Below are 19,663 nucleotides of genomic sequence, written 5' to 3' on the forward strand. Positions count from 1 at the left end.
TGATGATTATTATGTATTATAATTATAGATAATTAATATTTAATGACTAGAATCAACATGAATCAGATTTTATTGTATAGATTTTAGTAACAGAGTTTGTGAGAGTTTAATTTCCCTATCCCTCTGGGCTACAGCCTAGATCATCCAAGAATGGAGGAAAGGGAAAAGGGAGGATGAATCAATTTGGCCATATGATGTTCTGCCTGGCATTGGACCTCTTTTATTGAGAGGAGGAGGAGGGAACATTGCCTGACATGAAACTTTCTAGAGAATGCTGTTCATCTCTGTGTTTTCCCCATTACCGAAGATGCTCTTTTGTGATTCAAGATAAATGTAAGCCCATCCTTTATCTCAGCTGCAGACCAATTGCAGTCTTTGTTTAGTTTTCATCACAGAACTATTTTTGGCATCTCTTATAACCTGTTATCTTTTCATTGCATAAAAAGGCTACTGGGGCTGCACAAAGTATCCCTGGCTATGGAGCATTCTTGGATTCCTTTTATCAGCTATTACAAGCCTTACTAGTACATTGATCATATGTACTGCCTATGTGGCAGCAGTTACTGATCAGCAGCATCCCCTATTGCCCACATGGCTTTTAATTCTATATGCTCCAAAGCCTATGGACTTTCCCTTTGAAATTTCACTTGCTCCCCAGGGTCTATTTCTTCTCTTGTAAAATGTATAGATTTGTCTACTGCCTACCACCAAAGGGATGTTGAGTGCTTAATGATTTCCTTCTCTACTACTTTCATTTTATGGAGCCATACTACAGACTGGGAATTGCAATATTGTGAAATTGAAATACATGTTTCTCTCTCTCTCTCTCTCTCTCTTTCTCTCTCTCTCTCTCTCTCTCTCTCTCTCTTTATGTCTCTTTCTCTCTCCTCTCTTTATGTCTCTTTCTCTCTCTCTCTCTCTCTCTCTCTCTCTCTCTCTCTCTCTCTCTCTCTCTCTCTCTCTCTCTTTCTCTCCTCTCTTTATGTCTCTTTTTCTCCTCTCTTTATGTCTCTTTCTCTCTCTGTCTTTGTCTCTCTCTCTCTCTTCATCATCATCATCATCATCAATCATCATCATCATCATCCTCGTGTAACTTTTTTTCTTGTTTCCTCATTAGAGCTCTTCCAGCCATGATGCAGTGGGTCCGGACTCAGAAACCTGGAGAGAGCGGCATCAACATTGTCACTGCTGATTTTGTAGAACTTGGGGATTTTATCAGCATCGTCATCAAACTCAACTATGCCCTTGAGGAAGGAGAAGCAGACACCACTTGATAGTACTGTCTGAAATGGCCATGCATTAAATAGAGAAGACCAATTGTATTAGGCATATTATCTTAGAACATATTGATCTTCTTATGCCACTGAATCTTGGAAGTGTTTAGGGCTTAGGGTGGGTGGGAAAAGAGGGGAAACAATTTTTTCAGTGATTCTCATCCTGATCTGCATCTCTATAAATATTTCATGTTCCCATTTGAAAAAACAAGTCTATTCTTGTATCTAGTGTTAGGGATAGAAAAGACCAGTTCAATGTTTATCACAATTAATCAATTGCTGTGGCTTATATTTATGAGTGTCTGTTTAATTGCATTTTCTACTTTCAAGATTAAGATTCATGCTCCACCCACCATGCCCACCCATCTATCAAAGACAGCTTAGGGCATGCAACAATTATAGACCTGACATTAGACTGATTCAGGTAGATGTAACTTATTGGCTTTTGGAGACTTAATAAAATGTGAACGACCTGCCCAATTTTGTAGTCAGTTGGCTGGTCAGTCACAGTCCCTAAGTTTTGACCCAATAGCAAATATGCATTGAAAATGTTTCCAGCAACAGTAAACCCAAACACTACAATCGTGTGTGTGTGTATGTGTGTGTGTGTGTGTGTGTGTGTGTGTGTGTGTGTTTGTGTGTGTGTGAAAGGGAACAGGATATGCAGTATTTCTATTTAAGGCAGCTATAAATAGTCAGTACTTCTTCTGACAAAAACCTGAGTGCCAATTCCACAGCAAAACAAATAGTAATAAAGGGAGAGGGAGATGTATAGAGAATACCTTTAAAACAATGATGCCTGTCTTGCCATTACCTGGAAATAATAAGTCACCCCAAGTATCTAGAAATTTGAACACTTTTCCTTCTTTTAGCTCACCTTCTAGATATTTCTCTGCTAAGTCAATGAATATCTGATAAAAACAAAAATGTGCCAGTGAAATAAAAACCCAAGTTAGCTGATTGAATTTCAACAACTGCAATGAAACATAAATGAAAGAAGATAAATTTTCCTATTGTCCATAGACTTTCCCCCAAAAGATAGGCCCCAAATTTCAATAATAAATTAAGAAGTAATCAATCCTAAGCAAATCTGTATTCCCTGAAGGACACTTGCAGGAATGTTTCCTGGGGGTCCATAAATTGAGTCTTAGTCTTTCAAATTAGAGGTTTCATATAGATAGAGTGATGGCGTGCAATTTAGAGCAGTGATTCCCAAACTGAGTTCACTGGCACATATGAAACAGATCCCATAAATTACTGCTGGGGTTCATTGAAACTAATGTTCTGGTGATCCTATTTATTAAATTTGCTATTTGCAAATAGTTGCAGCTATTAAATATCTGAGGCTACATTTGCATTCAGGTCCTCCTGACTTGAGTGTTAGCCCCTAATCCTAGTATTAGTAAAGTGCAACTGAATTATTGCATTCAATAAGGACCAAGCTTTCAAAGTTTGTCTGAATTTTGATAATTTTTTACAAGCACAGGTTACATATTATAAAAACACATTTACCTACTTCTAGGGAATAAAAACTAACCTAAGAAAAGGAACTTGTGGTCAAGATTATTACAACTGGGAACCCTGACGACCATAAAAGTTGTGTTTATTTTCTTCTTTACTAATAAAGATAAGTCATTTGTATGATTCTGGTGAGGTTAACAAAGAGATTTCTTCACAACAACACTGTGAGGAAAGGAGCATAGGTATTAGTCAGATTATAGTTGAAGAAGTTAAGAGATTTGTTCATAGTTACAGAGTAGTGTCAGAGTCAGGAGTAGAATCCAGCTTCCCTGAACTAGCCAGTGCTCTCTCATACACCACTTTAAAAGAAGAAATTGAAAATGGCATATAAGTAGGAAAGTGTATATGAAAAGGTGATTAACATTTACATGTACATAGCAGCTCCATATATTTCTGGCCATACACAGTAAACCAAATAATTGTACACACACACACACACACACACACACACACACACACACACACGTCCCATTTATTTTCAGCCAAAAACTTTCATGTGAAACATTAAGGAAGTACAATTGACTAAACTTGCTTTAAAATACTTTAGAGTTTAAAATATGTGATGGCAACTTTTTAAAAAATGAACAATCTGATTGTACTTGCTTGTGTACTTAGTCAACTATTACAGTCTGTATTCTCCATTATTTTAGGAAGGCAAATTACATCCTTCCTCCAACATCTCAGGCTCTGGTTTCTATTATCTCTTTCCCCCTAAAATATTTTAAATTGGAATATATATGTATATGCATACATATACAAATTGATATATATGTAATTGGAACCTATTTTAATTAGAATATATATACTTACATATATACAAATTCAGAAATTCTCTATAATTGACCTCTTGTTAATAGTGATTTCTCTGGAGGTTTTTCAGTCAAGCACACATGCAATGACATAAGGATTTCATTTATAAATATATCAGAAAAAATGTTTTAATGTGTTTGAGAATAATCATCTATAGTGGTAACTATGTTGTACCTTCTTGAGCTTCTTAACTTCAATATTTGCCTGGTATTTGGCTTCATGTTGTTTGTCATTTGGGTGCTGGAAAACCAACAAGCAAGCCAACTACAGGTTCTATGAAGTCTAATTGTGCAATTTCTTTATGAGGGAGGAGCATTTTTTTATTATTTGATATACACAAAGAAACCTTGTTAGATGAAACTGTTTTTGATCCTATTTATTCATTTCCATGGGGACATATGAAGCAGATATTGTAGAGAATTAGACTTGCCTTAATTCTAAGTGCAGAGAAAATGGGGGTGAGAGACACATATCTTACTGATTCATAAAGGATGTGTGGAGAAGGTACATGTGACAGCTTTAATGCCATAGCAAAGAATGGCACTGCCAGAAGTAATGTTCCCTATACTGAAATCTTCATTGTTCAAAAAAAAAAAAAAAGAAAGAAAGAAAACTTAGGTTGGAGATCAATGCAAAAGGCATGGCTTCTGTTGAATTCTATCCTCTCTCTGCTACTATATAAAATACTAAGCAAGTTGATTATAAGCCTCGATTAAAGTCACTGATATATTCCCATTGACTTCCTTTCGAGTAAGGTGCACAAGTCCTACAGAACTGGCCCCAAAATGATCTAACTAGGTACATCTTGATGAGTTTTGTATTTAGTTCTGTTTTCCAAAATACATCAAGCATGAGTCCTGTAAAGGATGGGAAAGGAGGACAAAAAAAGGAAGGGAGAGAGGGAAGGAAGGAGGAAGAAGAAAGGAAAGAAGGAAAAAAAGGTAAAAAGGAAGTCAGTATCAAATAGTATCAGTTCTCCAGTTTCACTTATCTGTATGTTGCTATTATCTTACTAGAAAAGAAGAAGAAGAAATCTTTAAATGGTCCTTAGGACATTTTTAGCCATATTTAGAGAGATCATTTTTGGTGGTATATGACCTAAAATGAAATTGTTATAGGGTAAAACATTTTCTGTTTGTTGACTTTTTGTTTTCCCTCTGAAGTACATATCGCACTCTAATCAGTCATTTTGAATTCCTTGATATTTTAACTCCTATGACAAGTTTTCCTCAAGGGAGTTGACAGAACCATATAATTATAGTCAAACATTTAAAAGGGGAAAAAAATCAAAAACCAATTGAAAAATAGACTATCACTAAGAGAAGAGATGCCTGAGTGCCCAGTGGCAATAGTTCAGCATCTCTCATCTCTCAGCAGTTACAAACACTGATGAAATAAGATGTATGGGAATGACCCCAAATTTTCAGTTTACTTTTTACAGTACAAAATGAAGATAAATGAAGATATCTTCATTTTTTCCATTTCTAATTCCTGTCAGGAAAGTTGGAAGTCTCAGGAAAATTTTCCTTTTTCGTGAATTTTCCATTTTCCTTGTCTACAAACCAAAGTGGCTCCTTTTGCTTTCTTCACCCTTAAAGGTAAAGGGCTTGTAGAATTCTCCTGACAAGAATTCTAACAAGGAAATGGTGAACATTATCCCTCAGGATATCTTTAGCAAGGTTTTCTTTTGTTCTTTCCTCTCTTAAAAAATTGTTGATTGCATTTTAATCTTTTAAAACTCCTCAGTGATGCAAAAAGTTAACAGTGTGGATGCTGAAATTGCCATATCTCAGTAGTGACTACTTTGTCACAGGCAGTTTTAAACATTGTTCTTAAATGTACGTTTTCCCAATGACAAATGCTATAATAGTCTGTAGAGTGTGTAAAATGTATTGATTATAAATCTGTTGAAAATTGTGTAATTTTAATTTTGTCTGTGTCTTGTGGGTATTGATTCCATATATGTATGTGTGTGTATGCATGAAGATGTATGTGTGTGGGTATGTGAACTGTGTTCTATTTTTTAAAGCAACTTATCCTAAAGGAAAAGGGCACAGTGTTAACGGCCTTAAAGTCACCACAATTTTCATCAAAGTCTGGTTTCAAATTCTGCTGTTGTTAAAGACTGTCCCATTTCTCTTTTCATACCAGAATTAAATTTTTGAATTGTTGCAAAGCTTCACAATCTCAAATTGCATTGATTTCAAGGCTTCTAAATTGCTGATGAAACTCATCCCCTTAAAATAGCGAATACACATTGGTAATTATCCAATTTAGTGTAACTATCCAGTTAACTCTAAAATTTGTCTAAAGATGGGGTCTGTCTTCCTTGTAATAATACAGTTTTGAGGGAGGCTTTATAATACAGAAAAAAGATCCTCTGGAGTCAGAAAACATGAGTTCAAATTCAGCCTCTGGAGAGTACTACTTGGGAGGCATTGGTCAAATCATTTCATTATCCTGGGTCTTAGTTTATTCATAAAAGGAAAGGCATTGGACTAAATGATCTCTAGTCTTAGCTCTAGATCCATGAAGCTAAGTACAAAAAAAGGGGGGGGTGTCATCATTGGTTTGATTAACCATAAGAAGCCTTCAAAGTTATATTTACAACCAATTCTCATTTATAACCTTGTCATCTTTTGTGTTTTTGCAAAATCACCAAAATGTTCCCTATAGGGCGAATACTGAACAGAATAATGAATACTTATTTTAGGATCTCTAAGAGAAAACCGTTTTTTCCTAAACTATCCTGAATATTTAATTTATTGATTGCAATATGTAAGGACTGTCGGCTTCTAGAACTTCATTCATCCCTCTGAATCCAGAACGGCTCTTTCCCCAGGCACTGAAAGGGAAATTTTAGTTTTGTCCTATTCATCCATGTCTCTCCTCTTTCACCTTAATTATCTTCTCTCTTCAAAGTCATAATTCCTTTCCATGCATTACAATATGAATTAATAGAGTACAGTGCCCTGCCTTCTTATTAACCCCAATGTTAAAGTCGGATATGCACAAATTTATTAAAAAATGTCTTAGAACCAGTAGGGTGGGATGAAATGCATCTTGGGTAAAAATGGGGGGATTAGGTTCAAGCCATTAACTTGATGGTCTTGAGTAGGAATCTTCAGTTCTCAGGACCTCAGTTTCCTCATCTATCAAGGGCTCTTTGACAGCTTGTGATTTTTTATTGTCAGGGTAGACCAACATTAACTTAGTATAATTTAAAAGTTCTTTAGGATCCATTACCCCCATATATCTTCCTCTCTAGTCTACTTATTATAATTCTAGAATCCTTAACCATCTCTTTAGGGTAAAACATTGAAGACTTTGTTAAAATGCAAATATGTTACCCAGAAGAGGCAATTCAGTAAACAATTATCCCAACAATACTTTAGTTAAAATTAGTTTGTCAGTTTACTTATTTGATTCTCTAGTTATTTGATCCCCAGAGAGATCCAAGGTATTTACTTTTTTTTGCCTGGAAGAAGAGGAGGCTGAAAATATTCTAAAGATTTAGGGTACTATGCAGGTGATTGGGAACCCTCCAGGGGAAAGCACCAGGACCTGGAGCTTCGAGGTTTTCACATGAAGAGTTGATATATCCCCAATAAACGCTAGAACTTCATACTGTGTATCCATCACTGACCAAATGGTCAAGGTTAAGTTCCAAGTCAGTTTTTGGAATAATTCATGCCAATGGGGAATTAGCTTGCTTCAGGAAAGTAGTTTTTTTTTTGTTTTGTTTTTTTACAACTCTGCCATTTTGTACTGAGAAACCTTGTAAACTATGTGTAGAAAAAGAAGGTTTTTGAATGTTCTTGGATTCTATATACTACTATGGGATACTTTAAGTAGAATGCAAACCAAAACTCCTTAGTATTTTATTACCAACACCCCATTTTCACATGGACTTTTTTTGTCAATGTTTGAGTTAATTTACATTTCTAAAGAAAGGATGAGTATATAGTGCTGGTGAATTTCTGTTCCCTGGACACTAGAAACTCAGCAGAGAGAAACAGATCTGTGCCTTCTCTTTTTAGGATCTGGCTGTTGGTACTTTAATAAATGTGTAGAGAAAATACATGCCTACAGTTCCATATAGCAAATGTGAATTTTATGACAAGAATGTGTATTTAATGTAAAAAAAAAGTTTCTTTGTATTCAGTGAAATGTCTAATAAAGCCCTGGTACCCATCTATTTTTTCTTTGTTTCATATTCATTCCATCCTTCACTTTTACATCATAGCAAGGATTTCTAAACAGGACACAAATATGAACATCAGAAGATACAATCTTTTTTTAGAAACAACACATTATCATGTTATGATTTTATCTGTAATAAGAATATGATTTGACAAGTAAATTATATTTGAGTAATTCCATTGCCAAATTTTAAGTTAGATATTGGAGAATAATATTTTCCCTAAAGATTTGTAATATTCATATAACACAGTAATATGCAGAAAAAATCAACACATATTTATTAAGCATTTTAGTTTGACCCACTACCTGATACAAACACAAAACCTAAAATGTCCTTTCCCTCAAAGTGCTTAAATTCTCAAGGAGATAAGAGTGGAATGGTCTGAACATATATAAGTATACACAAAATACACATAAATTAAATATAAAATAACCTCTAAAGGAAAAAAATTAAAAAGAGTAGGGGGAGGAGAAGAAGGAAAACTCTCATGCAAAAACTAGTGCTTTACCTGAATGCATTTTGAAGAAAGCTAAGGGTTTTAGGAGGTAAGTTGAGGTGTTTGGGGAAAGCATTTTAAGTATAGTGGGACAATCACTCAAAAAGCACAGGTGAGTGGGCTAGAGTAGATGCATTGTAGGGGTAACTGGAAAGGGGAAAGAAGTCAGATTGTGATCAGCTTTAAATGCCAAAGAAAGCAGTTTATATTTAATCTTTTATATGATAGGGAGTCATAGCATTTCAGCAAGAAGATAACATGGTCAGATGTGTACCTTAGGAAAATTACTTTGGTGGCCTTTTGGAAGATGTATTTAGAACTGGATTTAAAATAGTTCCAAATGCCAAATTATGCTTGGTACGTATTATATAATATAGTGTGATACTGATGAGGTATAACCAAATGATGAGGTCTATACCTAAATAAAATTAGGATTAATTGAGATCTAGTGGCAGGTTTGGGGTACAGGGAGTCAAAGGGAGTCCCCTGCAACCCTTTTGGATTCAGTGCAAGGATACAAAGTTAAATGAGGTCTAGTAGAGGCGTGAGAGTCCCCTGTAAATTCATTTACAGGCCGGAAAACCTAGATTGATAAAAAGAGGTTTGTTGTAGGGTTTGGAAGTAAGGTTAAAGTCACGTTAGTAAAAGGTATTAGATAGAGGAAGAAATACCCCAAAAGCACTGACAGAGAGTCTGTGATGCAAAGCACGGTATTTGCATGTTTCAATTGTCTGCCAAGAGATGATTCCAGCATGGCTCTTTTATTTGCTTGAAGAGGCTTATGGGTGGAGCCCAGTTTGATTCCTAGAGGGCCAGAACCCACCTGGTGGAGGTTGGGAAACCTGAGCAGATCATTAGAATGGGGGCTGGGTACAGCCCAAATTAGCTCAGATCGGGATCTCTCCCCTTGGAATACAAAAGGGTGGTTTTGACCAGATCTTGTAAATCAAAGGTCAATCCAAAAGGGGGGTTGGGATCAGAAAAGGAATCTTAAGGGGGCTACACTCGCATCAATACCAATTTATTTACTATCAATGGTAAAGGAAAGTGGAGTTCAAGAGCAATCTAAGAAGAACTCCTAATTGGAATTTTAATTGAAGATTTCTAAATAGGAATCTCTGAACTATTATGTTTTTAGTTACATTTCTAATTTAAATATATCAAATTAAATTCTCCAATCATAACCAGTTATCAATCACTATTTACTGGAAAATATGCATATACAAAATACATCCTATCCTAAATTCTTAATTTTTTGTGTCACCTTTGCCAATCTGGTGAAGCCTGAGAAGACCCCTTTTCAGAATAGTATTCTTAAATGCATAAAATGCATATAAATAATTAAATAAAATCAAATGCATAAATAAGATTACAAAAACCAATTGTGTTGAAATATGGTTACCAAAATATATATATATTTTAAAAATCATGGGCTGCAGGTTAAGAACCCCTATCCTATATAAAATAAAATACATAGTATTCTATAAAAAAACAATTATATTGAAATAAATTGCATAAAATTATTTTTAAAACAAGTTGAAGAACCTGGTTTAAGAAATCTTAAGTGACTAGAACTTCTTTAGCAAAAGAGTAACATAGCCAGACCTGAACTTTTGGAAGATTATTTTGGTGTTTCTGTGGAATATGTGAGTTAACAGAAAATCCAATTATCAGGCTGTTGAAGTAGACCAGGTGCAAGGTGATGAGGGTTTGAACTAGGGTCACAGCTGTATAAGTGAAGAGGAAGGAACTAATGCCAAAGATATCCTGGAAGTCGAATCAATAGAACTTGGAGAATGATTAGCTGTAGGGAATGAGGAAAAAAAGAGAGTTGAGGACTATGAAGATGAAGTTCTTAGGAGCGAGTCTGATCAGTCACTCCCACTGACAAATCAGATGGAGGCAGCTAGGTAGTGTAGAAAATAGAGCATTGGGCTTGGAGCCAGGAAGACCTGAGTCCAAATCTAGTTTCAGACTTACTTACTAGCAATGTGATCTTTTACAAGTCACTGCCTCAGTTTCTTCAACTCTAAAATGGAGTCCTGCAGACTTATTGTGCGGATCAAATGAGATATTTGCAAAACACTTAGCACATATGTAGCACATAGTAGGTATTATATAAATGCTTATTTTTCCTCTGCCCCCTCCTATCCATGTCTACTCTGCCCACACTCAACAAGCCAAGACCACCAAGCAGAACACCCAAGTAATATATAAACATGCTATACATGTTTAGAAAAGAACAAAAAAATTAAAAAAAAATTAGTTATCTCTACAAGCCTCTGAGCAAAGTCCATTTGTCACTTTCATAGCCAACTTTGTCATGAATTTGACAAATGAAACAAAACATGTAAGAAAGGACAGTTCCAGAGAACAAAAATTAACAAACTTCCTGGAGCCAAGAATTAAATAAAACATTTTGGGTAGAAGGCAGTTCTTTACAAATGGAAGGATTAACATAGTAGAGAGATTATAATAGTTATCATCAGAAGACTTGGCTATGCTTGTGGGACCTTAGCCAATGATGTCACCTCTCTGGACCTCAGTTTCCTCAACTCTAAAATGAGAGGATTAGAATAAACTCTTCCCAGCTTATTAACGGTGAACCTAAAGGCCATCACTTTGACAGTGCAGTTTCGATACCAAAATGAGGGGCTTGCAAGTCATTGAACAGCTAACAAAAAAGAGGTTTACTTTGCTTTAATGTGGCAAGGATAAGCAACAAAGAAGCAGTGGCATTTACCTCCTGTGTCTGTGCTCCTCATCTCTAAATACTAAAAAGGGAACTTACATTATTATGTGCTTCTATGTGTCAGGCACTGTGATAAGTATTGGGAATACAAAGAAAGACAAAAGACAGCTTGGGGAGACAACATGCAAGCAACCATGTTTAAACAAGCTATAGAAAATATAAATGGAAAATAATCATTAGAAGAAGAGCACTAGAATTAAGAGAGATTAGGAAACAGTTCCTCTTCCTAAAAAAATGTAATTTTAGCTGGGACTTGAAGAAAACCAAGAGACAGAAATGAAAAAGGAGAGAATTCCATGGTTGGGAAGGGGGAGGGTCATTGAAAATGAATATACTTGTGAAGATGGAGTTTTTGGTTTGAGGAATATCAATGAGACACTGTTATACATAAGAAAGAAAAAGAAGATAATTAAAGACAAACAAAACTTCAGAATGGTTAAAAAGGACAGGGATTGAGAAAAGGTCATTAGATTTGGCAATTAAAGGGTCACTGGCAACTTTCAAGAGAACAATTTTTGTTAAATTATAAGATGGGAAGTCAGGCTAGAGAGAATTAAGAAGAAAGTGAAAGGAGATTGAAAGATCTGTTGTTGAGGACCTTATCAAGGAATTTAGCCACAAAGAGCAGGTGAGAAATGTATAGATGACTAAATGAAGTGAGGGGTTTTTGAAGACAGGCATGCCTGTAGGCAGTGAAGGAATAGCCAGCACATACTGAAATGTTTAGACAAATAAGAGAATGGGTATGAACAGAGGTTGGAATCTTTTGGAGAACATAGGATAGAATGGGATCACTTATACTCAGAAAAAGAAGAGTCGCCTCAAAATTTGAGACAATGAGTGGAGAAAATAGAGGCAGACATCACCTAGATGTTGTGGAGTAAGGGGATTAGAAAAAGAGGAAATTCTCAGAGAATGGCCTCATTTTTTTTTTCAGTAAAGAGATGCTACTCCATTAAGAGGACAGAGGGAGAGGAAGATATGGGAGGTTTGAGGAAGAAAAAAAATGTCTGAAAGAGTCAGGGTGGATAAGGGTGATAGTAAATTATTTAGGGAATTATGTAAAGGATAGTTTAGCAACAGTGAGGGCCCAATTAAGATTATTGTATGATTTTTTTTCACCTTCATTTAGGAGCATATGTGAAGGAATAAAAGTTGCGAATGGTAGGAATGATCCAAAGCTTAGCAGGGCATGATCAATGGCATGATAAGGCAAGGGAATCAAGAGAAGAAGACAGTGTAGAGTTGAATTAGTTTATTAAGGGGTCAAGATGAGTCTAATTAGTTTAGGAGTAGTGGCCCAAAAGAACTGAAAAGTAAAAGGATTAGCAGCGACTGTGTAGCTAAAGCAGAGGGATTGGTATTAGAAACCAGAGAGAGATGGAATGCCAATAGATTTTAATCAGATAAGAGACTTTCAGAGTTTATGAACTTGGAAGTGATTTACTTGTGAGTGATGGCAAGATTAAGAGCATGTTCATCTTTGTGTGTGACTAAAGTGGGATAGGAGAATAAGTTGTAGGAAATGAGTCAACTGAGAAACAGGAAGATAAGGATGCTTGAAGTGATATAGATAGAAATGCACATATACACAGACACATATGTGCATATATACATATACACTCATGCATACACACACACACAGATAGAGACAGAGAGATTTTGAGAGAGATTCCTCCATTATATAGGCAGGAGCTGGGGAGGAGAGTTGTGAATCAATTACTCAATTCATTAAGAAAGGAAGAGAATATTTTAAAGGATTGTAGACAACAGCTACAAGAATTTTAATTGTATGATAGATATAGATTGAGTAATCACAGTGGAGGATATGTTTTTGAATGATAATGGAAGAGGGAAAACCAGGAATTGGCAATAAGGAACAAAGAGTATTCTAATTTTCAGTGCTAGAAAGGGAAACTGTGTCACCATGAGGGAGCCAGATATTAGTAAAAGAAGATGGAAGAATTGGGAAAGGAAAAGATGGAAGATGAGAGCACATATGCAACAGGCATTCTAAAGGGCAGAATAGATGATGTAGGTAACTTTGGAATGAGACATTGGTGGAGAAGACTTGAAGGGGAATGGGAATAAAGAATCAAGCAGTGGTAAATGGGAATCAGGTTTGAATGATTCCCAGGACCAAAATCATTGGGATAAGCAATATATGATTAGGGAAAATTTACTAATTATTAAGGGAAAAATTTTAGGTCTTCTTCAGTTTTCTATGTAGTTTTCCTCACCATAACCCTAGCTCATTTTTTTTGGTCCTAAGTTTAAAAAATTGATTATAATTTTTAAAAGAGTCATAGTAAATGTTGGGGGCAGTAGCCCCTTGATATTCCTTGTTTGATCTCCAACTTCCTTTGGGACTTGGACCTTTGATACAAGATCTGGTCAAACTAGCTTGGGCTATCTGAGCTGCCCAGGGTTTTACAGCCCCCATTCTAATCTGCTCAGATAGACCAAATGCCAGCAAGAAATTCCTTTTCGGGAAGAGACTTCTGTCTGTCCCCAAAAGATAACAAGAGAATCCTTATCTTATTTACATCACTCTCCGGAACCTCCTTACATCACTGCATCTGAATGATTGTGCTCTTGTATAAAACAGAGTCCTCAAAAATCTATTCTTTGCAAAATTGGCCTTGTACCATGCAGCCATTTTGCCCACCGGCTCTCTGGTGTTTCCATTCTAATCAATAAAGACTATGTTTCCATACAGCATTAAGTAGCAAATTCATTTGCTGCCGACCCTGCCCTTGGTTACTTTGGGGAAGGAAGGAGAGAGAGAAAAGGAACTGATCCATCTTGGTTTAGAACTTCAGTTTACTCCTCATCAGTAAAGAGTAGAAAGGAAAAGTTAGAGAGGATCAAGCAGCCATTACCAAAGGCTGATAGACATGAAATATTCACTGATACTGAAAGGATCACTGACAACACACTGAAACCAAATGCATGGTCAAAGTACAGTGAAATATGACAGACAATAAGAGGAATTATTATGTCATCTCTCCCCTTCCTGCTCTGATTGCAGGGTTCACTTTTCTATACTTTTAACTGAAAGGCATTAAATGATGTCTGACAATGATTAGCTATAATAGGAGGAAAAGGATTTTTTATTGAAATACATAAACAAAGAGAAATGCCAGGCACTTCTTATCTGTGCCAACTTGGACAATTATCCAAGACAAGTTCAGAATCACAAGACCTCCGCTTGTACTCTCTGGGAACCCCTCATTAGAACAGCTCATCCACCTCTGTCTGAATTTTTTTTAATTTGGAAAGCTTTGTAGGCAGATGAAGGACAATGAAATTAGAAAGAAAACAACATGTGGTTTGCTCCCTTAGTTTCTCTTGACCAGTTAACATGAAGAGTGTACACCTTTGCTCACATAAATAATCCACATCTATGATTACTACAGAGTTCTTGTAGAGATGAGGGTCCAGATTTAGAGCCACATTGTTCTACCCAACATTACAGTGGGCCCATGACAGGAATGTGATTAATGAATTGTCATAGCAGAACCTTCTCCTCCACTCTGATGGTATCCTTCAATTTTGCAGCCCCTGCTACTGTTATTCTTCCTAGTTAGACTGGTTAGTTAATAACCTTTCCTCTTACCTCCCCTCTCTTTCCTCACTTCCTACCCTCCCTTCCCCTTTCATTTTCTTTCATCATCCTTCCCTTCTACCTAATCTCTCTCATCTCCATTCCTCCTTTGCTAGATGTTGCAGAAAATACAAAAGAAATAAAGGACATGGCCCTGGCTATAAGGAATTTATAATCTAACTGGGAACACAGGCTTCTATACATGGATAAACCAAAGAAAATAAAACAGTTTATGATTAAGGATTCATAATGTGTCTTAAAGAAGTAAGGGACTTGAAAGGAGAAAGGATGGAGTCAGGATTTAGAAAGACTTTCATGGAGATAAGACTTTGAAGGATAGGTAGGTTTGGGATGGGATCAATGGGAAAATAGGAAAGGCTTTGTAGGCTGAGAAAGCAGGTTGAATTACCTAGATTTTCCATCAGGTCCCCCACAGCAATTCTTGACTTTAGGACATATAGTTGAGTCCAGTGCTGAGCGTGGACTAAAATTCTCTTTCAGACACTATTTAACTATATGGCCATGGATAAGTTTGTTAACTTCTCAATTTCTCATCTGTAAGATGAGAATTGATAAGTATACATCCTACTTCACAAGGTTATCATGAGGTCAGATGCTAATGTATTTAATCATTTGAAATCATTAAAATGCCTTATAAATGCTGACTGTATGTTGGCACCAGATATCAAAAGCTCAAAGAGACCCCAGAAGTAAGTTAGTCCAATCCCTTCATCTTATAGATTTGGAAAATGAGGCCCAAGGAGTCAGAATGGCATATCCAAAGTCACCTGGTGCTCAGTAGTAGCTTGGGATTTGAACCCAGGATCTCTGGCTCCAGATTCAGCACTCTTCCCTCCCCCTGCAGAGGCAAGGGAACCCCAGTACTTTACTAGTTACTGTTCTCATTCAAGGATTGATGAGTATACTACCCTAGACTAACTTCCAAATCCACTACTCTTGACCCTAGACAAAGGACTAGAGTGATCATCCATCATGGATTGGCTGCCCTGTGGGCATGTTCCCTGCAAAAAATGTCCAGTCATGTAGAATATATGAGAATGGACTTCATCCCCATCATTCTCTTTGCTTTTGAGGCAGCTGGGTGGCATAGAACATAGAGTATTAGATCTTTAATCAGGAAAACCTGAGATCAGATCTAGCCTCAGACACTAGCTGTGTGACTTGAGACCAGTTACTGAATCTATTTGCCTGTTTCTTCATCTACAAAATGGGGATGATAATAATACCTAACTCCCCAGGTTGTTACGAGTATCAAATGAGATAATAATGGTAAGGCACTTAGCTTTAGCACTAAAAAACAAAAAACACTATAAAAATGCTAATTTCCCTCCTGAACCTCCACAATGTGATTGTTCTGTAATATAGTCTTGTGGCCTCCCAACAAGACTTTTAAGTTTCTTTCTCTCATTTACAGCTGGTGTAATCTGGAAAGAGTGTTTGTTAGCCAAAGAATAAAATCCTCCATAGGAAAAGTCAACACAATAACAGCTGTACTTTTTTTTCCTCTAAGGGGCCAAGCTGCCTGGTCACTGCTTTGTCATGCTGCCATTGACGTCAGACAGCGTCAGGTGCAGCCAGCTATTTTTACGTATCAGTTCAAAATGCAGCAGCCTCTGCTCCTCTAAATTAAATCAGAGAGCAGCAATGAAATTCATGGCTTAGCCAGGAGGCTGATAAACTACGTGCTTCTGGGTTATGTTAGAATATGAGTTTGTCCTCAGCATCCCTGGTGGCAATGGTCCCTGCTTGACATTTATATAAAATCACTGTTTTTTTTTTCCTTTTTTATTCCCTGTAAGAGATAAAGGGATTGGTTTTGCTTTGTTTTCCTCTACAGTAACTAGAAAAAATACAGCACAGACATACACAAATAGGGTTAACTAGACTTCTCAATGAAACAGTTCTTTTTAATGTTATGAAACATTTCTGGGTAATCAGTATGAAAACCCTTGCTGCCCTTTATACAATAGAAATGCTGCTTTCTTCAATGAAAAATTAAAAAAAAAGAATTTTAGCAGGAGTATAAAATGAGATTTCTATGATATTAAATACCTAGTCTTAGACTTCTTGGGTCAGCAGGACCATGGGCTTCTCTATAAAGAGAACAACCTAAGTGTAGCATAGTACACAGAATAGATACCTCCTGGTTTTAATAGGTAAGTCCCTAGGGTCTGGGAAGCTGATTCACAACTATAACTCTTGTTATTCATGCTGCCATACATGAAAATTATGATTACTCCTTCTTTCCCTAGCAATCACCCAAAATAGATTTCAAAAAATATAGTGTACTTTGATATTTTTGCTCAAATTATGCCAATTGCACAAGGCACAAGTGTCTCAGAGTTGTCATAGAATAGTACCTGAAAGATCATCTTCAATTTTTTCACTTTTCTAACAAGGAAATTTTTCTCATCAGTAATTCAACAAGTATTTATTACAACAAACCTCTGCTATGTGTCAGGTATTCTGCTAAATCCTGGAGATACCAGGACAAGCAAAAAACAGTCTCATATCCCAAGGATCTTACAATCTAATGGGGGAGACAAGGAAAGACTTATGTCCAGGGAATAGAACCTGAGGCCTAGAGTCAAGAAGATCAAAGTTCCAAAACAACCTCAGATACGTCCTAGCTGTAGGACTCTGAACAAGTCATTTAATTTCTGTTTACTTCATTTTCCTCATCTGTGAAATGGGGATAACAATAACACTTGTTATAAAGATCAAATGAGATAATAATGGTACGTTCTATATAAATGTTAGCTATCATCACTGAGGGAGCAAATAAGCTATCTATAGAGTGGATAAATTGTGGGATCTGGACTCAGGAAGGACCTGAGTCAAAATCTGGTTTCAGATACTTAACAGCTATATGACCCTGGGCAAGTCACTTAACCCTCATCTGTAAAACAGGCTACAGAAGGAAATAAAAAACAACACTCCAATATCTTTGCCAGGAAAACTACAAATGGGGTTATAAAGAGTCAGAAATGATTGAACAGCAGTGAGACAAATTAAAGATAATCAATAAAGGAAAGGCACTGGCATAAATGGGTATCAGAAAAGACCTTGTGGAAAGTAGGATTTTAGCTCATTTCAAGGAATCTAAGGAACCCAGGAGGCAGAGATGGAGGAGAATATTTCAGGCACAGAGGGAGAGAGGGACAGCCAGGGAAAATGCAAAGTACCTGAAAATGGATTGTCTTGTTTGAAAAACAGAAAAGAGGCCAGTCAGTGTCATTGCACTACATAATATATGGAAGTAAGTAAGATGTAAAAAGGGACAATTTGTGAAGGGCTTTAAACATCCTAAAAGTGGTAGAAAAGTACTGGAGTTTATGGAATAGGGGACTGCTGTGGTTAGACCTAAGGCTTGAGAAGATCAATTTGACAGTTGAGTAAAAGATCCCTCCCTTTGGAAGAGAAGGCAACTGAAGGCTGATTGCAAGATTCTAGGTGTGAGATGGTGAGTGCTGGCACTGGTATGAAAGTACTGGCCAAGAAGAGAGAGGAGTATAGATGAAAGATATTGCAAAGATAAGATCAGCAGTTTTGCTGTGGGGGATGACGGTGAGAAACTAAGAGTAACACTCGTATTTCAACCCTGGCTGGAAGATGGTGGTACTCTCAGTATGATAGGGAAGCATGGAAGAGGAACGGACTTGAGGAGAAATATAATGAGTTCAGTGATTGACACATTGAGCTTAAGATGTCTCTAGGACATACAGTTTAAGGTCTCCAGTAGGCAATTGAAGACGTGAGACTGGAGAGTAGGAGAGAGTTGGATAAGTTGATTTAAGGATCATCAACATAGAAGTCATAATTAAGTCTGTGAGAGCTGATGATATTAGCAAGCAAAATAGTAAACATGGAAAGAAGAAGACTCAGGACAGTATCCTGGCAAATACTCACCATTACTGGGTCTGATAAAAAATACAGCTAAAAAATGAGAAGTGACAAGATAGGTAGGAGGAGAACCAGGAGAGAGCAGTGTCCTGAAAACTTAGAGAGAAGTATCTGGAAGAAGAGAGTGATCAACAATGTAAGAGACTGAAGAGGATGACTGAAGACTGAAAAAAAATATTGTTAAATTTGGCAATTAAGTCACTGGTCAATTTAACATTTAGCAAACCACTTTCTTTTGCTATTTATGTAATTTAAACTCTTAGAAAATTGCCTTGAATCCTGACAGGTTAATGATTTGTCCTGATTGACACTCTACTATATAAAAATCACATCTTCTTCACTTCATTGTTACCTCTTGTTCAAGAAATACTGATTGAAAGTTAAGATGATAACTTTATATAGAAGTTGAACAACCAGTAAGACGGCAGATCAGCAGCATCAGCAGCATCAATAATAGCAAATATTTGTTAAGCACCTACTCTGTGCCAGGCACTTTGGTAAGCTCTGTGAGTACAGCAAAAGCAAAAACAATTCTAGTCCTCAAGAAGCTTATAGTGTAGTAGGGGAGATGACATGAAAACAACTGTGTTTGAATACAAGACAGGTTCAGTGTAAATGGAAGACAATCTCTGAAGCAAGCAGCAGCATTAGGGGCAGGTGGAGAAAGGGACAGACAAAGCCCTCTTACAGAATGCAGGCTTTGAGCTGAATATTGAAGAAAGTCATGGAATTCAAGAGGTAAAGTTAGGCAAGGAGAGCATTGTAGGTATGTGGGATAGCCAATGAAAAGATCTATCTTAAATATGGAGAGTCATGTGTTAAAAAGAGTACAAGGATAGAAGTAAAGAAGACTGTAAGAAGGTTGGAAAGGTATGAGGTGATGAGGGCTTGTACCAGAGTAATAGCAATATCAGAGGCTGGAAAGGGTTATATATGAGAAATATTACTAAATTACATATGACAAGTCTTGTCTATAGATTGGCTATGTAGGATGAGTTTGAATGAGGGTTTGAGAATATTACTGATAGTATGAGTCTGAGTGATTAGAAAAATGGTGGTACCATCAACAGAAACA

At 36.6% G+C, this 19,663-nt stretch overlaps 1 protein-coding gene across 1 annotated transcript in view; it reads left to right on the forward strand.

Moving 5' to 3' along the window:
• Nucleotides 1-1,858, forward strand: part of PLCXD3 (phosphatidylinositol specific phospholipase C X domain containing 3) — a 196,161-nt gene extending 194,303 nt beyond the window's left edge. The window contains exon 3 of the mRNA XM_074282589.1: nucleotides 1,118-1,858. Within this exon, the coding sequence (XP_074138690.1) occupies nucleotides 1,118-1,274 (157 nt within the window). The 3' untranslated portion in view covers nucleotides 1,275-1,858. The remainder of the gene's footprint in view (nucleotides 1-1,117) is intronic.
• The last annotated feature ends 17,805 nt before the right edge of the window (nucleotides 1,859-19,663 follow it).

Source organism: Sminthopsis crassicaudata, chromosome 1 (assembly GCF_048593235.1).
Source record: "Sminthopsis crassicaudata isolate SCR6 chromosome 1, ASM4859323v1, whole genome shotgun sequence".
NCBI classification, from domain to species: Eukaryota; Metazoa; Chordata; class Mammalia; order Dasyuromorphia; family Dasyuridae; genus Sminthopsis; species Sminthopsis crassicaudata.